Genomic DNA, 18,375 nt, shown 5'->3' with positions numbered 1-18,375 from the left:
GCACGGCTGCCTGGGGGACTTGGGGTGTAAAAGGGAGCCTGAAGTCTGTCCTGGAGAAAGCTCTCAGGAACTCAGAAATCTTCTTGTTACCGTTTCCTATAAGTAATCCATCCTTTTCTCAGTCCTGTAGGTTGGAAAAATTATAGCAATTGCTTCTGTTGTTTCTTTCCAGAAGCATTTTGCAGTCCTTGAGGCAATAAATAATTTTTTGACCAGTTTCTTTGTGAATTACTTTCTGTGACCTGGGGATATTTCAGTCGGAAGAGCGAGCCAGCAAATGGTGATTGGGCAGTGATGGATCTGCTCCACGGCGGAGTGCATTGCTCTTTCTGCTGTCAAAGTGTCTCCAAGCTTTGGTCAGTGCTTTCCCTTCCCCTCTGTAGTAGTTTGTGGTTCTTGCCTCCAGTTAATCTGTTGCATCAGAAGGGTTTGGGAATGAAATGTCCTTTCTTTACTGTTTGGGCACGTTGGTTTTAACATCTCTTTCCACGGTGGTATCTGTTGGAGGCCCTGCAGCCCTTCCTTTAGGTGTCCTTGCTCAGCCGGGTGCTCTGCCTCAGGACCTCCTTGGCACAATGTGTGATGGTGACATCCCAATGAAAATTATCCTCTGGGTTTCAGTCTAACTCAGTCTTACCTGGCCCTTCTCATGCTGGGGTAAATGAGTGAAATACTCCACTTCCTCTCTTGAGGCTTGACCCCAAATTCAGATGGAAGGGAAGGAGTTGCGTCAATTCCTTCTTGATTTATCTCTGGTTAATGGTCACGATGGCTGAGGAACTGGTGATGGAAGGAGTCCTTGTCTCCAGCCAGTGCTCCAATGGACTTCCTGGGGAAAGTGATTTCTCCTGGTACTTTTCCGTTAGAAATGCATTGTTTTCTCTCTCCCTTTCAGATTGATTTTTTTTCCCTTGTGTGTCAGAAAGGATATTTGTTCTTCCTTTTGAAGAGGCAGAGCATGGACAGAGGGAGGGATGGGCCGGAGGAAGCACATTAATTGCATTTAAATCCTGTAACTTAGGGCACAGCAGGTGGAGATACCCATAAACAACTCATCAGACACCTCAAAGGTAGCGGTTTGCAGCTGGCATACGTGCTTTGCTTGGGGTCTTGTTGTGCTCAAGTCCTGCCAGTTAATTCACAGAAACATGCGTGAAACCCATGAGACCCAGGGTAAGCAGTTGGGCAGTCCTGCTCCAACTCCTCCTCCTCCTCCTCCTCCTCCTTGCTGGGGGATCTGCAGTGCACTGGCTTAACTGGCCAGCCATCCCCCAGGAGCAGAGGGCAGCATGCTGGCTGGCTGAGAATAGCTGTGACTGCCACGATGGTATTTAGCCAAATACACGGTTTGCTGCAAATGAATCTGAAGCCTCTTCACTGTAGTACCACAGTGCCTCTAAAGTCGAACCAAATCCAAGGAAATTACCAAAAAGACTACGAGCAGCTGGAGCAGTTTGCTCCAGAACATCCCAGATTCAGCCAAAATTGCTTTGTAGGAGTAAAAATTAGGGACGGAAACTGAAGTGCTGAGCACTGCTCCCCTTACCTGCCCCTGCGTACTGTATATCAGGTTCCTGATGTTGTCCATCACGTGTTGCAAGGGATGACTCATCGTTGCAAAGGAGAGCATCCAGATGTAACTAGAGAAATTTAATTACGGATTCTGTGTGTTCGTTTGAAAATATTTTTTTTTCTCTAAGGGAAAAAAGATGTTGAGCAAATAATGCTATATTTAGAACTGAACTTACTAAAATTATAGCTGTACCAACAGATAAATAAACATAAACTAGTAGCATGAACCATTAATGAAAGATAAATCGTATGAAGGGAAATGACAAATGTTTACAGTTTTGGCAGGATTTAAAACAGGGCATGTCTCCTTATATACAGCAACTGTTTTAACAGCTGCTTTTTTTTTTTTTTTTCCCCTCCCCTAAATTATTTCAGGTTTTTGAGTCATGATGCAAGAATCTGGGACTGAGACAAAAAGTAACGGTTCAGCCATTCAGAATGGAGCGAGCGGTGGCAACCACTTACTAGAGTGCAGCCTACGGGAGGTGAGATCAAACGGCGAGACTCCTTCAGTTGAAATTGGGGCTGCAGATTTAACGCATCTTCAGCAACAGCAGGTACTGTAAGACATATTACAATCTTCCTACTGACAGGGAAAAACACGAAGCGTTTAACGTCTCCCAACCCCTTTGTATTTGCCAGTCAAAGGATGCTTTCGGGACCTGCCTACCACATTCTGCACGTTTTTGTCTCTAGAGGATTGCGATTGCAGTGTACAGAGGAACGTTAGACTTCTCTTCTGGGGTTCTTTTGGAATCGTTCCCCAAAAATCAGGGCTTACTCCCACTGCCTGAGCGTGCTGAGCCTGGTGGCAGCGATCGGGTGAAGCACTGTGTACAAATAACTGGTTTCCAAAGTGTGTCACTGGGTGGAAAACACACTAACGTTAAGTTTTGTTTTTGCAACAATTTTTAACATAACCTAGCAACCTCTATCAACAGAATGTTTTCTATTAGAGAGAAAGGCAGTGGAGGTATCTGCTGTGGCAAAACTCTGGGGTAAATAAATAAACACCCCGTGCGTCAGTACTCTTTTCAGTTCACAAGAAGCAACAAAATTATGCACTGGGGCTTTCCCTTTGTATTTTAATTAGTGTATTTTCTGGGAAGTGACCATGTTCACCGGTATGAATTATCCGTATAATACATTTTGTCTTTTTTCCTGATAAAATTTTGCAACCCTCTCAGGAAATCTTACACCGAAGTGCTGGGCACGTGTCATTAACGTGTTTGGGAACAAAGGCGGCGGTGGAGCCACCGTGAATACACTTAGCCTAACCCTCACTTTCTCTAATGCAATAAGCATTCTTAAAACCTTTTAAATAAGCGATTGGCAGCTGGTTAAGGCTCCCCTAAGCGTACCGTGATCTTTTTAGCTGGTTGTTGAGGAGGAGAAAAACCTGCACTCAAAAACAAAGCCAACTCGAGGCTTGTCGAGGAGCAGGGGACCCGGTTTGCCAGCCTAAGACAGAAAGCTGCCGTAATTAAACGAGTCAGGAAAACAGATGATACTAAATGTGCAGACTTTGGTTGTTTCAGTTATTTTCATCGTACAGGTTTTTACTTGAAGTGAGAATACCATCAGTGAGAAAATCACAGCCATGCTGAATTCATTACTGCAGTAGTCACACAAAACCACGGATAAAATTTCAATAACTGCAGGCCACAGTTGAGTAAACAGTTGCACTGAAACTTAATTCCTGTTGACTTTTCCCTCATTCTTCGCCAGGGGCACATTCTGATTCGTAGTGCAAAGACAACAGGGGTTACAGCTTTGATTAATATAGGACAGTAGAAGAGGAGTCGAACAGTAAAATATGTTCAGCGCAAAAGTCTCTTCTTAAAAAGGCTTGATATCAAAATGAGTTAATTACGCTGCCTTTCCATAGGGGCACAATGGAATTTTCCAGTGCTGCCGCCTGCCCGCTTTGTGCGCAGCGAGGCACAGAGGACACAAGCGCACGCATACGCGCACACACACACACACACACACACACACACACACACACACATACAGTAGGGCACTGCAGACCAGCAACACGCAGACCTCTGCTGTTCCCTTGTGTTCCCTGTTCCTAATCCTCGCCCTAGCACCAGGGCTGTGTGCAGTGGCTGTGCCGGCTGGCGGCCGCCCATGCGGGCAGTGATGGAGCGGCAGGATCGCCAAGCAGGTCCTGGGCTCAGCCAGGGCTGTGCTGGGGCTCTGCAGCTCCAGCTCCTGGTTGCTCATCCTCTGCCAGCCCGGTGAGCACATTCCGTCAGCTCGCTGTTCTCCGGTGCTTGAGAGACCTTTATGTTCTGTGGTTGGGTTCTGCTGGTGATTGGTTCCGATGGGTAACTTTCCAGTTTCGTAATTTATCTTTGAAATTGCAAGTCGGTCGCAAAGTTTGAAACGCTTACTCAGAAAGATCTGATAGCAAAAGAGTAATCGGAGCTAACACAAAAATATCAATCTTTATGTTTGTAAAATATTTTTAAATACTGAAAAGAAGAAAAACCCGTTGTTTTCAGACAGCTAATGCAAGCATTTACAGATACACATGCAACACGGAGCATAATGTTTAGATGTTTCTCCATATACAACATATGCTCTCAGGTCACTTAACAGAATGCGTTCTACAGAGCGCTTCTTCAATACAAATGAATGAGTTCTGAATTAAACAGCTATTTCTTAAGAGCGTTTCATTCAAATCTTTTCTTTTTGCCACCTGGCACTTGTTTTGTCAGAACAGAAATCAGCGGCGGCTCCTTTGGGCTGTGCTGCTCGGGGTGGTTCTGAGCACAGCTGAGCAGTGAAACGCGCCTACAGCTGCTCCTGCAAAGCACCTGTACCGAGTTCTGGTTCACGTTTTTTTTGGTGAAATCTATGAATATCTGAGAACGAATAGCTTTGTTAAGATGAGAAAGGAAAACCGAAATGCTTCACGTTTTTTAGGATGCTTTCATGGGTCTACAAGCTTGTAAATGTCTTATCATGGAAAACTGGAGCACCGTGGATATTCCTGCGTCGGAAGGAATGACGTGTGGTGCGAGCTCTCCTGAGGCAAGTCCAGGAGGGCTCGTAGGGCAAGTTCTGCTTTCTCTGTCATCTCTGGGTATAAGGAGACAGAGTGATGCGAAATGATTTTGGTGTTAACAGCCTTCTAAAATGAAGGTGCACATCTCACACTGATGTTATTCTTTGTAATCATGAGGCAAGATTCTTTCCGAAGAGCAAAAGCGATACAAGTGGCTCCTTTGGGAACACCTATGGAAGAGGTGTGTAAGAATGAAGATATGTGTGGGAGAAATCACCTCCAGGACCCACCTGGGAGGGAAGGCAGACGTTCCTATGGGGCTTTGGCACCTGCTGAGATGGGAGGAATTACCCTCCTGTCGCTGCTGGCTCCACAGGTGGTTGGCACTGTGCAGGAACAAATGTCTCATGGCAGAGTTGGGTGAGATGGGAAAGGTTTTGGTGAGCTCCTGTATAACCTGGCATAGTCTTGAAGGTCCCCTAGGTCACTGGAATTCCTCGAGAGACCGGAAGCAGGTGTTTGGTTTGTAGTCAGGTGGCAGGGCTCATGAACTTGCTGCCGAGATGCCCACAGGGCCAAAAGCAAGGGGCTGAAAGCCTGGGAGCAGGGCACCAGGCACATCTGGCAGCATCTCTGGTGTCTCCTGGGCACCTTTCAGAGCACGTGTGTGGTGCGAAGCGGGTGCCAGAGCCAGGCACGAGCTGCAGGCCAGGCTGAGCCAGGGAGGCTGGGGCAGAAGGCGTGTAGTGGTGGGGCAGCTTGGCTACCAGGGAGCAGGAAATAAAGCCATGGGGACAGAGTGCCTGTTAACATACATGATCACAGCTTTAGCCACTTCAGAGGTTTCTGATGTCTACAGAAATAGAAGGCTTGATACTTCAGTTCTAGTCAGGTTTTTTTTTAGCTTATAAAATAAATATTATTTATTATGATGTGTTTTTATCCTTGGGACTATGCATTAAAGTGTTCTTCGTGTTATTAGTAGAGAAGGAATAATGCGAATTGAACAAAGAGAATGATTATAAAGTTGAATGCTGATAGGCAGCAGCCAGACACCAAGTGCTGTGCTGCTTGGTGGCAGGAATACAAACCTCCCCGCATCAATAGCGAGATCCACTTTGATACCGTACCTTCAAGTCCTGCCCCCCGAGTGTATTAACGCAGGATCTTTTGTCTAACCCAGAATGCTTTTGAACTTTTAGGAGGTATGACTTTAATAGTAATTTGTTGACAGATTAGCTACAGAGATTGCAAAGAGTTTATTTTGCAGAACTGGCAGGCTCGTATCAGTGTTCGCTTAAGGAAAAAAAACACACATTGCTGTTTTGCAATTGCTTGCGTTTATTGACAACCTGCGCTGAGCAGGCAGAATTGGAATGTTTGTATAATGTAAACCTATAGCTTGTCGGACGAAGTGTAGTGTACTCTTAGGTAGTGCATAGATTGCTTGATAAAAGGGGTTACAAGGTGATTGCATTTATGACAAACTGGAACAACAATATGAATGCAACCGGGCCATGGAGAAACAAGGAGGAAGTTTATATAAAGAATTGTTGGGACATTTCTTGTCTCCACTTTCGTCTTTGAGCTGAACTACGCTGTCATTGTGAAGCGTCATTTTGAACTTTCTGGAGAGTTTAGGTAAACACCATTTTTGCAATTTATCCGTAAAAGCAAAAGTTGTGTAAAATATCAGTGCGTCCTCTTTTGTGTTTTTCACTCTTTTATTCCATACAAGTGAAAAAAAAACAATTTTGTTCATTTACAAGAGATGAAAAGAACGTTTCATAGACATAAAAGAATCAGACTAGGTTCTGGTACTGTGCCCAAGTCAATGCTTTCTTCACAGTCAGTCTCGCTGTCCTTGCAGTGTTTGTGGCACCACGTGAAGATGTCACGGCTCGGCCCTTTAGCAGCAGTTGTTTCAGGGACCGCTGAGATGAGAAGTGTTAGGCTGAGGAAAGCAAACCCCGGAGGGAATACGTGGCTTCTTCAGATTTGTTCACGTCCAAAGGCGAGGAGAGCGTACGTGGAGGGCTTGGTGTATTGTTGAGAGGCTGTTTTAATTGGGTAGATCAAAGAGACGATTAGGCTAGAAAGAATTCTGACCGTATGACTGTGCAAATTAAAGTAATGAATGCTATGGTATTTTTTTAAATAAGTTGCTGAGTTTCATCTTTTTTCAGGAGCCCTTGAGGAGAGGTTACAAACTGCATGGCGAGTTTTATGGTCCCATTGATCACGGTGTGGACTTATCTCCTCCGAACAAAACTGCTAAACCAGATCCTAGATAAAGCCTTTGTTTCGTATTGACATAACTGGGTTAGACCAAATTTGTTTGTTAGACTTTAAGGGAGCGTCCATGTTGAGTCATTTTGACCAAGGAGACATAAAGCGTAATTATTAAACTGCTGTTGCTATTGAAAGAGCCATTGGAGAGTGTAGTTTAAACTACATGCGGGTTATTGGGAATGAGCCTGATTTTGCACTGTAGTGCACTGATAATTGATGATTACGTGATGAAAAGATCGCTGCCTTTGTACGGCTGTGCTGTTTCGTCAGGGAATGTGAAAACCAACTTCATGCTCCTGGTAACTTCGTGCTTTTATCATTCAGACTTTTCCCTCAAGTTCTCCGATCTCCCATCATTGAATGGAAGGTGACATGATGTCTTTTTAGTCATTCAAATCTAATAACTTTTAATCTGAAGGTTAAGTAGTGAGATATAAACTAAGAGATGATAATATCAATTTTATGTTCACTGAAGGGCACAATATACCTCTTTCTAGTAGAGGGAAAATTGTGCGTAAAATGTCTTTTGCTTTTCAATGGAAAAGCTGTGGCTCTGAGAGCTTAGGAGTGAAGCAGCACTGGAAAAATTAAATAAGTTTTAACATAGGCAGGCTACCTTGCCTGGATTTTAGAATCAATGATTTTTTTCCTTAATAATTCAATTTTTAGTTCTCTTGCCAATGACCCATGCTGAGAACATTCTCGCAGCGTTCTCTGTCCTCTCTATTACAAATGCCTTTGTTGTAAGTTCTTGTTGACAACAACAAGCCTCACCTCTTCTCTAGGTGTGGAAGGGAGGAGGGGGAACCGCCGCTTTGTTGCAATCACCGAGGTTTTTTTCTTGCCTTGTTTTACTTTTTATTTCGCTTCTGAGGTCTTCGATAAATAACTGCGTAACTGTGAGTCCTCAAAGCACCTTGACACTGGCACCCGGAGCTCTGCACTCGCGTGTACACGCATGTAGGTGCAGAAGCTGGGCCATTAGGCGTGTAATCACCTGGCTTATGTGCACAGCCAAATCCAGGAGTCCTCTTCAGACTGCGGATGTCTATTTCTGTATTTATTTTTATTTATTTATTTATTTTTCAGTAGCTGCTTTCACTGGTAACTTAAAATCATGCCGTAATCGCTTAGGTTTATGCGGGCTCTTTGAAGAGCTGTAACTTCTGAAATGCGTTTGCAGGTTTGTTTTTTAACCTTGCATCTCCTGTGAAATTTCAGCAACGGCGTGTTTGTTCCCGGCTGTTTTCGTAGGTGTGCTCCCTGCCCTTCTGTTTGCTTATGCTTACTCGTAAGCAAAAAAGTTACGCGTCCAGGAGCTCTGTTTGGGGAAGCGGCACAAAGGAACGCTTCAAAGCTGCTCACCAGCACGTGTGTACCCCGAGAGAGACGCGCAGCGGGCGTCAGATACAAATTAAAGTCTCTTTCTAAGGATTGATGTTATTTAAATTATTAGAGACTATTCCTCCTCCACTGATCTTCATACTTAGGGGTTATCTAACAGACAGCGCAGCCAAACCCGTGATACAGCGAGCTTAAAATGGCAGTGTGCCTGCCAGGGTGGGAGGAAGTCTTTCGTTGGCGCAGAACTGTTCCCCATCGTGGCCTTTATGTCACCAGCACGTGCCTAAAAGTAAGAGCATCAGTGCTCAGTAAGGCCGTGCTATGTCTCCTGCCAGTAAAACCAGGAATGTGCCTGAGCACCTTGCTGAATTAAGGTGAAGCAGTTTAACACTAACAAAGTTGCATGCACTGCCAATATTCTAAAAGCAATTTAACTTTATTTGGAAACATGCTGCATGCAGGGAGGTTGCTTGGCAGTGCATGCGAGCAGAATCGTGCTGGTTTCCACTAGCAGAGCTGTTGGTTTCAGTGGAGTTTTGTCTGACTTGAATAGGTTTAAATGAGAGCAGAATCAAACGCCGCAGTTTGCTGTGTTATGTTCTTCCTCCTGCGGAGCTCCATTGGGTATCACAGCACGTGCAAAGAGTATCAGCAGCGTGGTTGTAATTTATAACACTGGTACTGGTGTAAATAAAGATTGGGACACAAAGTAAAATGCGAAATGCGTGGATACCCCGTTAATTAAAAAAAATTAACAGAAGGTAATTTGGGGACGCTTTGTGTAAACAGTAACATTATGTAATGACAGTTGAGCAGGATGAGTGTTGCTTGTTTTGTTGCTACGTTCTGCATTTGTTAACCAGGCTCCCTGCATTTTCAAAAGATAAAAATGTATTTCTAACCTGCTTTAAATAGTGCAGTACCTTTCTTTTTTTCCTGTAAAAGCTATATATCGTATCTGTAGACTGTCTGTAAAGTCAGTGTCATGTGTCAGACACTTCTGAAGCCCGGGGCAAGTGCCAGCTTTATTACAAGTTGGGCTTTTCAATTTATTTTTAATCATTTTTCTTCTTTTCAGGATTTTTTTTTTCTGAGCTCTTGGAAGTGTGAGGTTTGCAAAGGGGCGGCTGGAGGCAGTTAGGCTGTGTAACCCCCCTGGCAGCGTGCTGCTCAACTCGTCAGTGCAGTGCTGCTGTTGGCCCACAGCCCTCGGCAGAGGCACTTAGGCACACAGAGGAGCACGATGCACAACGTGGGTATAATTCCTTGTGTTCTGGGTGCTGGCATAACCTTGGTTCTCCTTTAATGACCATAAGGATCGAGAACTGCTACAGACAGCAGCATTCCTGGGCATACGGACACGCAGACGACACTCGCGTGCTTGGAGATGGGCTGCATGTGCTGACAGATGGCTGTATCTCTAATTTTGGGTGACCTGTTCTGATAGAACTTCAAGGCTGAACTAATCCTTGCATGTGTGTTTAGGGGCCTTCTTACCTTATTTCATTTAATAAGCATGCTTTTGAAGGATTTTGTTCTTTCTTAGCAAGAGGAGTCATTACTGAGGGGCACGACGCAAATGTTTCGCATTTGGAGACACAAAGAGAGGTCGCACTTTGCCTCCAGAATCTGAAACAATCAGGATTTTATTTCAGATAAAACCTCTGGGGCTGATACTTGAAAACACAACTTTTAACTGACATTACGCAATTTGCTGTGGGTCACTTAGCCAAATATTTGTGTAATGGTAGTTTTTTTCTTTATTTTTTTTTAAAGACTTGCCAAAGTTCAGGTGGGATTTCAGGCTTCAACAAACTGTACCTGGAAATGAATTTCAGGAAAGGAAGGGCAAAAACCCTTCCTGCTCAAATTAGTGATCACAAGCTGAAGGAATGTGGTTGTTGCTGATGTGCTCAGATTAAGTTTTCCTTAAAATTCCCTCGTTTTCATCCCTGTTACAAAGAAAACCATGCCATGAAAGAAGTAGCATGATGTAGTAGGACCACTGGCCATCTGACATTCGTGCTTTTTAACCTTGTTTCTAGCCATCAGTCAGGTACATGCTAGAAAGGGGCAGGGCTATGGCTATTTGCTCCTCAGGGCTCTGAAGGCAGAGAGTAGATTCCCCCAGGACCTGCTGGCACCTTACCCAGGAGCAGCTCATGGCTTTGGGGGGTGGGCTGCTCTCTCAGATACGAAGCCAGGGCCCTTGTGTTTCTAAACCGTCGTCTTTTCTTATTTTTGCTTCCACATAATGAAGTGATTCATTGGAGGATAAAGGTCAGATGGACATGGGGGCAGGTAAATGGGTCTTGTTGTGAAGCTGTGGAGTCCGTCATCCTGCAGGAAAAACAAGAAATAAAACGGGCTTTAGTTCTCCTCGTGGGAGGACTCAGACCCTCAGAGTCAGTCTCAGCGGTCTCCCTCAGACGTTGTGTGGTGGCTGCTTAAAGGGGATGCTAGGTCCGATTTCATCTATCCTAGGAGAAGCCCTGGTCTGGGGAGAGTGGCTGCTGTATGTCTTTACATCGCTCTGTTGCATTACGTACCTGCTCCTACAGCCACTGCTCGTACAGCATGCCGCTCCTCTTCCTAGGGAACACTCAGAGAGAGACAGGTAAGCGTGTATGGGAAGCAGCTGTGTGGGATTTTTGTGGAAAATCCACGTTTCTGATGAGGAGGCTGGATAAGGCACTGTTCTCTGACGCTGTGCCCTCAGTTACAGGTTCTGTAAGTGCAGTGTTGTTATTTGGTGGGTTGTGCACTGTGGCAGAGTAAAAAGTTCCCACTGCAAACGTGCATTGGGCTCGTTGTGTACGTGCAGGGCAGGTCGGCGTGGGTGGGGCATCGTGCATGCATCATGCATGGGAGCTCTGTGCTTGGGGCTGGCTGCATCACGGGCTGCCCTGGGGCTGCAGAGCCAAGGAGCTGTGCTGGGATGGACCCAGCCATCGTCCCAGACTTCCAGTGGGGCAGCAGAAATGTTTTGTTCAGGTAAAACAGTCTGCTTCCCCCGTCTTTAATGCTGTATTGCAGGTCCTAAAGAAAAACCCTCCAAGCCAATAAACAACAAAAAGCAGACTCGTCTTTTATAGTGTTCTTGAAAGAAAAGTGAGATTATAACACTAAAGCGGGTTTTATTGAATCTAGACATGAATCCATATTGAAGAAATAATCCACCGCTTCCTTTCAGTTTCTTGTCTTTTTAATTAGTGCTGGCAATGGGATTGTTAGCTTTTAAGATACGGTAAATACGAGCCTATTAATATTATTGAGCGCACCGCTCCGCGAGGTACGGGGATGCTGTAAGCGCAGGTGTTTTATAGAGCAGCTGAAAGCAGGCCGTGCTCTGTGTGACAAACCTGCCCTTAGGGCTGCGCTGCTCGGGCACGGAGGTGACACCGCGGTGGCATGCTGTCCCGGGCGGGTGGCCCAGCCCCTCTGCACTGCCCGGCGTGGTGGAGCGGGGCTGAGCCCCTTTTCACAACGTGGCAGGTTTGGGGAATTTAAAATACTTCCTTATCCTTCAGAAATGATTCGCCGATTCCTGCGATTAATGAGGGGGCTCTCAGAAGCGTTTTACGCTTGGTTCCAGCCCTTTAACTTGGGCAAGGACTGGATTATAAGGGTTTAGCAGTGATTAGCTCTGTTTACAGTATTTTCTTTGCTCTGAAAGGCATGGTGTTTGCTTTGCGGAGAGGTTCTGTTTTTCAAAGTTTCAGCTGACCACCTGCTTTTTTCCCTAATTGATTGCAAGGACAATCGCTAGGCACAATAAATACAAGATACGGTCTACCAAGGCTGTGTCGTAGGGCCTGCACGTCAGAGATTCATAAGCTGCAAGCAGAACTATGTGCCTTTCCCCGGGGGCAGGGAAGTGCGTGCCGCGTTCCCGTTTGGGATCCTTCCAAGGTCACCGGGAGCCCGCGGTGGTGCCTTTGCTGGCGCTGGCTGATGGCCTCGCTGCTGCAGCAGCCGCTCCGCACGGCGCTGTGAGCATCCCGGCAGCAGGAGGAGCAGCCAGCCAGCACCTGGCTTCTGCAGCTCTTTGCAGCTACTGCACCGCTTAAACACCCCAATGAAAGCTGAGGTTGTTGGGATCCCAGCCGAACTTCCATGAGTTACGCGTGAGGAGCGCTCACAAAAAGTACAGAGTTCTAAATCTTGTTTACCTGCTTCTCCGAGTGGCAGCTCTAGCTGGGTTTGGTTATAAGGAGTGCTGCAGGAGAGGTGCTGGAGAGCCCTCACAGTTCTCCATCTCTGTTTATCCTTTGTGTCTATCTTATTTTATCTATTGGTTCTTACAGAAGACCGTCCTAGTCCAAGGAAGTCTCTTTTCTGTTGTTTTCAGGCCAGAATCTGATCTCTGCTGTCTTTACCTCACATCATGTCCCTCCATCCCCCTGTCTTGTATCAGATTGTCCTTGGAGCAGAAGATGAGCCAATGAGTGTGTCTTCCATTTAATTGTGTATGTCAATGACAAATCTTCTGAGGAGACTCAAGCCACATGTTTCTGGGCTAGGCTGCATCTCTGTATCCCGGGCCCTGTCCTTCGTTGGGCTCTAAAATCTGAAGGGCAAAACAGAAGGGTTGAAGTGGGGTGTAAATCCCTGGTTCATGTTTATTGCACAGAGGCCGCACAGGACCCCCAGTAACGGCTGCTGTAACCGTGGCCCCGTCACTCAGAGGCCACTGCTCCAGGCTTTGCCAAGTCTCTGTCGTCCACAAGACAAGACATCTGCAGTGCATTTGTTTAAAGCAGGGAGATGACAAGCACTGAAACAGATGTTGGAAAACAGAACAGCAAAGTCCTGCGCTGAGCGCAGAGCCCACCGGGCCCCGGCTGTCTGATGGCCGCTCCTGCTCCGTGAGCCCTCTGCTTGGGGGTGGGCTTGGCCAGCACACGGAGCTGCCTTTCGTGGTGCACCTGGGGAGTGCACGGGGAGCAGGATCATCATTCAGCCCCCTCAGATGGGCCACGCTCCGGCTTACCCAGGCTGCATGGAGCCACTGGAAAGCATCCTGAGCGTCTCGGCATCCAACACCGGCATCGCTCATTAGTTTGAATGAAAAGTCTGTGTGCAGGCTTTATCACAGCTACAGAGTTTTATCACAATCAACATAAAACAATATTCCATCTGAATCCTCTGCACCATATTGCCATATAAAAAGCAGCTAATGTCTAGTGATCCTTGGTATATGAAGCAATTCAGGTTTATCACAAGCCGACAAATTATGCTTTGACAGCAAAGAATCCCTTTCGTACCTGATCTCATGCTTCCTAAGACCAGCTTTTCACCTTCTCTGATCTTGTCTTTAGGAGCTGATCCCCTCATACTGGGAAGGCAGAGCTGGCGTTAAATGAGCTTGAGAGATGCGGGGATCGCTGCTACCTGCCTTGCACCCGGAGCTCGCTCGCTCTCTGTCCGCTGCACCTTAACTCGGAGAAGGCAGGGTGGGATTCTGCAGGCTGGCAGAGCTGCCGGCAGATGTGCTATCTGCTAATGAAAGATTGTTCAGCACAATCACATTTTCCTCTTATCCTGGTAGAAAGGAGGAAGGGATATATATGCCTCTTCTTCTCATCTCTTCTTCTCCATCTGATTTTTTCTTTGTGATGTTACAGAGACAGGCGGTAAGCAACAACCTTGAAAGTCATTACTGTGTTGCCCTGGTCTTTATAGGGACTTGAACCATTTACCAAAGCATTTTATGAAAGGACTGGCTCCCATATGCCTGGGTGAATATCGCTGGACTGTGCTTGAACCTTCTTATACCATTACTGCCTATCCAAAAGGATGAAAGGAGGGATGATCCGGGACACCTGGAGGGATGAAGGGAGGAGAGCTCCTCTGTGCCTGCCCCGCAGATTCCTCACCTGGCCGGGTCTGGCTGTGCTGCAGATGTCCTGCAGATCCTGCACCCAGGCAGGAGAGCCCGTGGGCTTCTTTGTGTCCCCAGAGCTGCAGGGTCTGGGAGCTGCGTGGCTGGGCCTTGTGTTCAGGAAGCCTGATCTGGTACCCAGGGCAGTGCCCATGCCTGTGTGCTGCATCCTATCTATCCCTGTCCACTCCCTTCCAGATGGGCTCTGTACTCCAGGTCTCTCTGTTCCCATCACACTGAAACAATGCAGCCATGATGCAGAAGTTAATGTCTGCCAAGATGCGGAGCTGAATGCAGGAGGGAGGGAAAGTTAGGTGCAGAAGGAGGCATTTCCCCTCTGAAGTGGATAAGCAATGAGGAATGCGTAAGGTGTTATTTAGGGAAGTGTATTGTTGTTTAGAGAAGTCTATGGTTCCCAGGTTTGTGCTTAATGCTCTTGAAGGGGCTTTGTGACCCCGGGTCACGGGGCAGAGCTGGCTTTGGGCTCAGCCTTGTGCCATTCCCTGGTGGCAGTATTCCCTTGTGCAGAGGCACGTCTGGTGAGACCTGAAGGCACTGCATCCGTGCCCCAGTGGCCCCGGCAGCACCAAGCCAGGGTAGAGCTCTCTGTGCCCATCCAGGGCTGCAGGTCTGTGGGTGCCCAGCGCTGCCAGCTCCTTCCTTCTTCCTAAGGTCCATCCTTCAGGCTGTGCGTGTGGATTAAGAACCAGACCTTGGGCATCACCATTTCCAAATCCAGTTGTCCTTGCTATAAAAGCCCTGTAGCCCTGAATGGGCTCTTGGTGTACAACTGCAGGCCAGCTGAAGGCAGAGGGAAGATTTAGGGGCTTTGCCATGGTAACTGAAAGTACAGATAGTCTTTGGTCACAGATTTCTTGAGATGAAACAGTGGGAGAAGCCTTTCTGAGCCTGTAGCCTTTCTGAGCCTGTAGCTCTGCATGTGCACGGAGAGGAGTTTTCCGCCCAGGTACAGGCGAGTTGGGTTGGAATAGGTCAGCACTGCTCCTCGTGGGAGCGTTTGTCCTGGGCCTCAAAATGAGAATGGTTACACTGGAAAATATTCATAACAATTGACCAATAGTAGAAAAGGGCTCTTTCTGTAAATAAACTCCGGTGTAATTAATAGCTCTGTGTTTCAGAGGCGTGCATGCAGACGAAGGCAGGGATGCAGTGAGTGTGTCGGGAGCTGAAGGACATCTGCAGATAAGGGTTAACAGCCTTCTGAGGCTGAACTTGTGAACCTGGGCGACTGCTCGACTTGTTTGTTTCAATAAAACTTTTGTCTCCGCTGTGTACGGGTTTTATAGCATGTGTCTCTCATTCTCCAGGAAACACTTCAAGTCGGGTTTTTAATATAATGTTGGTAGCAAAGTATGAAGGACAGAGGAGGTAACAGAGAAGGCAACTTGCTAATGCAAAAGCAGTGTACTGAAAGTCACTTTTATTTCTTATTTATAATCTACATGCACACTCTGGATAATAGATGACAACGCTCATTCAGTACTTTAACTTCAAAGCAGAGAGAAGGCATGGATGACAGAGCTGGGAGCTGGAACACAAAGGTACTAACAACAAGAGGAAAAATGCCTGTTTACTGGATTGCATTTGTTAGCACGCTGTCTTCAGATATTGTTCCCCCAGGAATAGTGAGAATATGTGCTGCACGAACAATGATTTAACATCTGAAAATGGTACTTAAAGAGTTTTCTGTCTGGTAGTAATGTGATGAAGGCTTCTGAATGGAACCTGGGGACTTCATTTCTTCTATTTATCTATATGTCTCTCTGGTTTTAGTCAGCGGTAATTGCATATTTAACCCCTTAAACAGGTTTAACCCTCTCGGCACCAACTTTTTTTTTTTCCTTCACTCTCACGTCTGCTTTTGTTACGCTACAGCTGCGCCGAAGCATTCCTGGCCAAAAATCAGACAAACAAAGGGGATTTTGGAGAAGTTGTGGCCAGGGCAGCTCACCGAGCAGAATACCAGGCTCCTCCTCTGCTTCTCCCTTTCCCTCTGCTTCCTTTTTAAGGAAAGCAGTGGATAATAGCAGCCACGGAAAGTGTTTTAATGGGATTCAGTGCAGCTGGGAGCCGTATAGCAGAGAATGAGAGCAAGAAAGAGAGCTGTAATGAGGGGGGGTGTTGCGGATAGGGCGGTAAATCAACAGCGTGAATTTGCTGCTTACTTCAGCACTCTACTTCTTTCCATCTCTCTCAATTAGCACTTGTTCTGGGGGGCTTGCTTAATAGCTTATGTGAAACAAATATTAACATAAATTGTTTAATTATATCAAAATCTCGAATTCCTCCAAGACGAAAAATTGTTTTTAGCTGTGAGTACATCTGCAATAAAACATCATCGAGTTAAAGTAAACGAGCTCTAAGGAAAGCCATAAGATTGTAGCTGAGCTACTTTTACAGTTTATTTTCATGGTATTTAAATTATGATACCAGTGGGTATTTTTAATTAGTGCCTCTTTAAAGTGTGCACTTGTCTACATAAGCCACTTTGGCAAATTTGACTCATTCATACAGCGGTTGCTGTAAAAGAGGCCAGCACAGCCTGCAGGAATTGGAATTAAAAGTTTCTGCAAGCTGTTGTCGACATGACCACATCTCATTAACTTAAAAAATGGAGATTATTTGCCTGAAAGCTTGATTTGACTAACAGTAATCAAATATTAGGCTGAGTGGAGAAGGAGGAGGAAAAGCAGCTTCGCTGTTGTGATCTATGTCCTTAAGTGTTGTTTGGTTCGCGTTAAATAGCGATGTCGTATTGCTGCTTTGACAAACGTAACTGGGGAGGAAATACGAAGACATATGGCTTGGAGAATAATCCAGGGTTAGTTCTGCTGTGCGTTCTGACATAACTATTTACCGAATTGACCAACGATAAATATAATTTCTCTGATGATTCTAACAATAAGTAGTCAGAATTAATTATCTTGAATAGTTTCCAGTGAATTATCAAAGTTTAAATACCGGAAATTGCTCCTATCTCGTGATTATCTCCATCAGCCGTTAATAGGCATGAACCTTGAATTTGCACCGTCGAATCGTGTAATTGTTTTAACAAACTATGATGAGGTGGGCTGCAAAAAATCTGCATAAAATCAACCAAAATAGAGAACTGCCTTTCTTATCTTGTGAATTCTTTAAGTAGCTTGTAAAATGGAATCGCTGAGGAAAAAAGCACCTCTTTTGTGCATGGATCAGGTAGGGGAGTATGAAATCAAAGCAGTTCGGGTGAGAAGGGTCAGAATCAGGCGTGTGGTGGTGGTGGTGGTGGTGGTGGTGGTGGTGGTGGTGGTGTGCTCCTCTTCTCCAGGGACAGTGCCATCCCTAGATGGAAGCTGTGGCACGCGTCATGAAAAAACAGGGTGCAGTTAAACAAAAGAAGATAAAGTCTTGTGCCTTTTTATGTCTTTGAACTGAGAACATGTGCTGCATTTTACTAAAGGAACATGAGCCTTGAATGTAAGTAACTGGTTTTTGCATTAGGTACTCCCTGGAGGTAGCAGAAAAATATCATGTCCCTGCATGAAATGCGAATGTGAAATCTACCAGAAAGAAATATTTATGACCATTTTATGCTTGATTAGACTTGGATGACATCTGTTAGAAGACAGGGACTGGACAAAGAGAGAGACGCTCGGGGGCAAATGTTAACAGAGTTGTTTAGATGATGCTGGGGCAGGAGCGTCCATTTACTGCCAGGCAAAACATAGGAATTGTGTTAGCGAGAGTGCAGCTGACAAGAATTCGCTGTGATGGAGACACTGTAAACTGACTGGCTGGAACAGTAAAATGCAGCTGTTGATATTCACCGCACTGCCACGATTTATGGCCAGGTATCTCAGCTAAACACAGATACTGTAACTTGCAGGGAGCAGATGCATTAACAAAGTTATATAAATGTGAGTCAGCTATAAAAAAGCGACATCTCCACTTTTTAAAGTTGTTATTCCACCAGGCTGCACGTAGAGTGGAAAGGACTTTAAAAAAATAAAACGGAAAAAAAGCCGGATTTTCTTCTGCTCGAAGCCTGCGCGGAACGTGCTGCTCCGCTGCGAGGGACCTGGCCCTTTGCTTTCCCCGCCCTGATCCTGCTGGGGCTTTTCCCCCCACCACCCCAATCCTGCTCCTCCTCAGCTGCTCCTGGGCTGCATCCCGCCCCGCCGTGTCAATCTTTAACCCCGGAGCTGGACGGTTCGTGGGTTGTTAGCCCGGTGTGTTTTTCATGTGAGCCTGTTGTTTACCATCTCTC

General features: G+C 46.0%; 1 protein-coding gene across 13 annotated transcripts in view; it reads left to right on the top strand.

Annotated features, from left to right (window-relative positions):
* FOXP1 (forkhead box P1) overlaps nt 1-18,375 on the top strand; it is a 344,878-nt gene that overhangs the window by 192,739 nt on the left and 133,764 nt on the right. For all 13 annotated transcript variants that reach the window (XM_021409247.1, XM_021409246.1, XM_021409237.1 and 10 more), the window contains one exon: nt 1,948-2,129. In XM_021409247.1, coding sequence (XP_021264922.1) covers nt 1,959-2,129 — 171 coding nt within the window. In that variant the 5' untranslated portion in view covers nt 1,948-1,958. The remainder of the gene's footprint in view (nt 1-1,947; nt 2,130-18,375) is intronic.

This window comes from Numida meleagris, chromosome 11, assembly GCF_002078875.1.
Source record: "Numida meleagris isolate 19003 breed g44 Domestic line chromosome 11, NumMel1.0, whole genome shotgun sequence".
In the NCBI taxonomy this organism is placed as follows: Eukaryota; Metazoa; Chordata; class Aves; order Galliformes; family Numididae; genus Numida; species Numida meleagris.
This window is presented reverse-complemented; position numbering and strand designations above follow the sequence as displayed.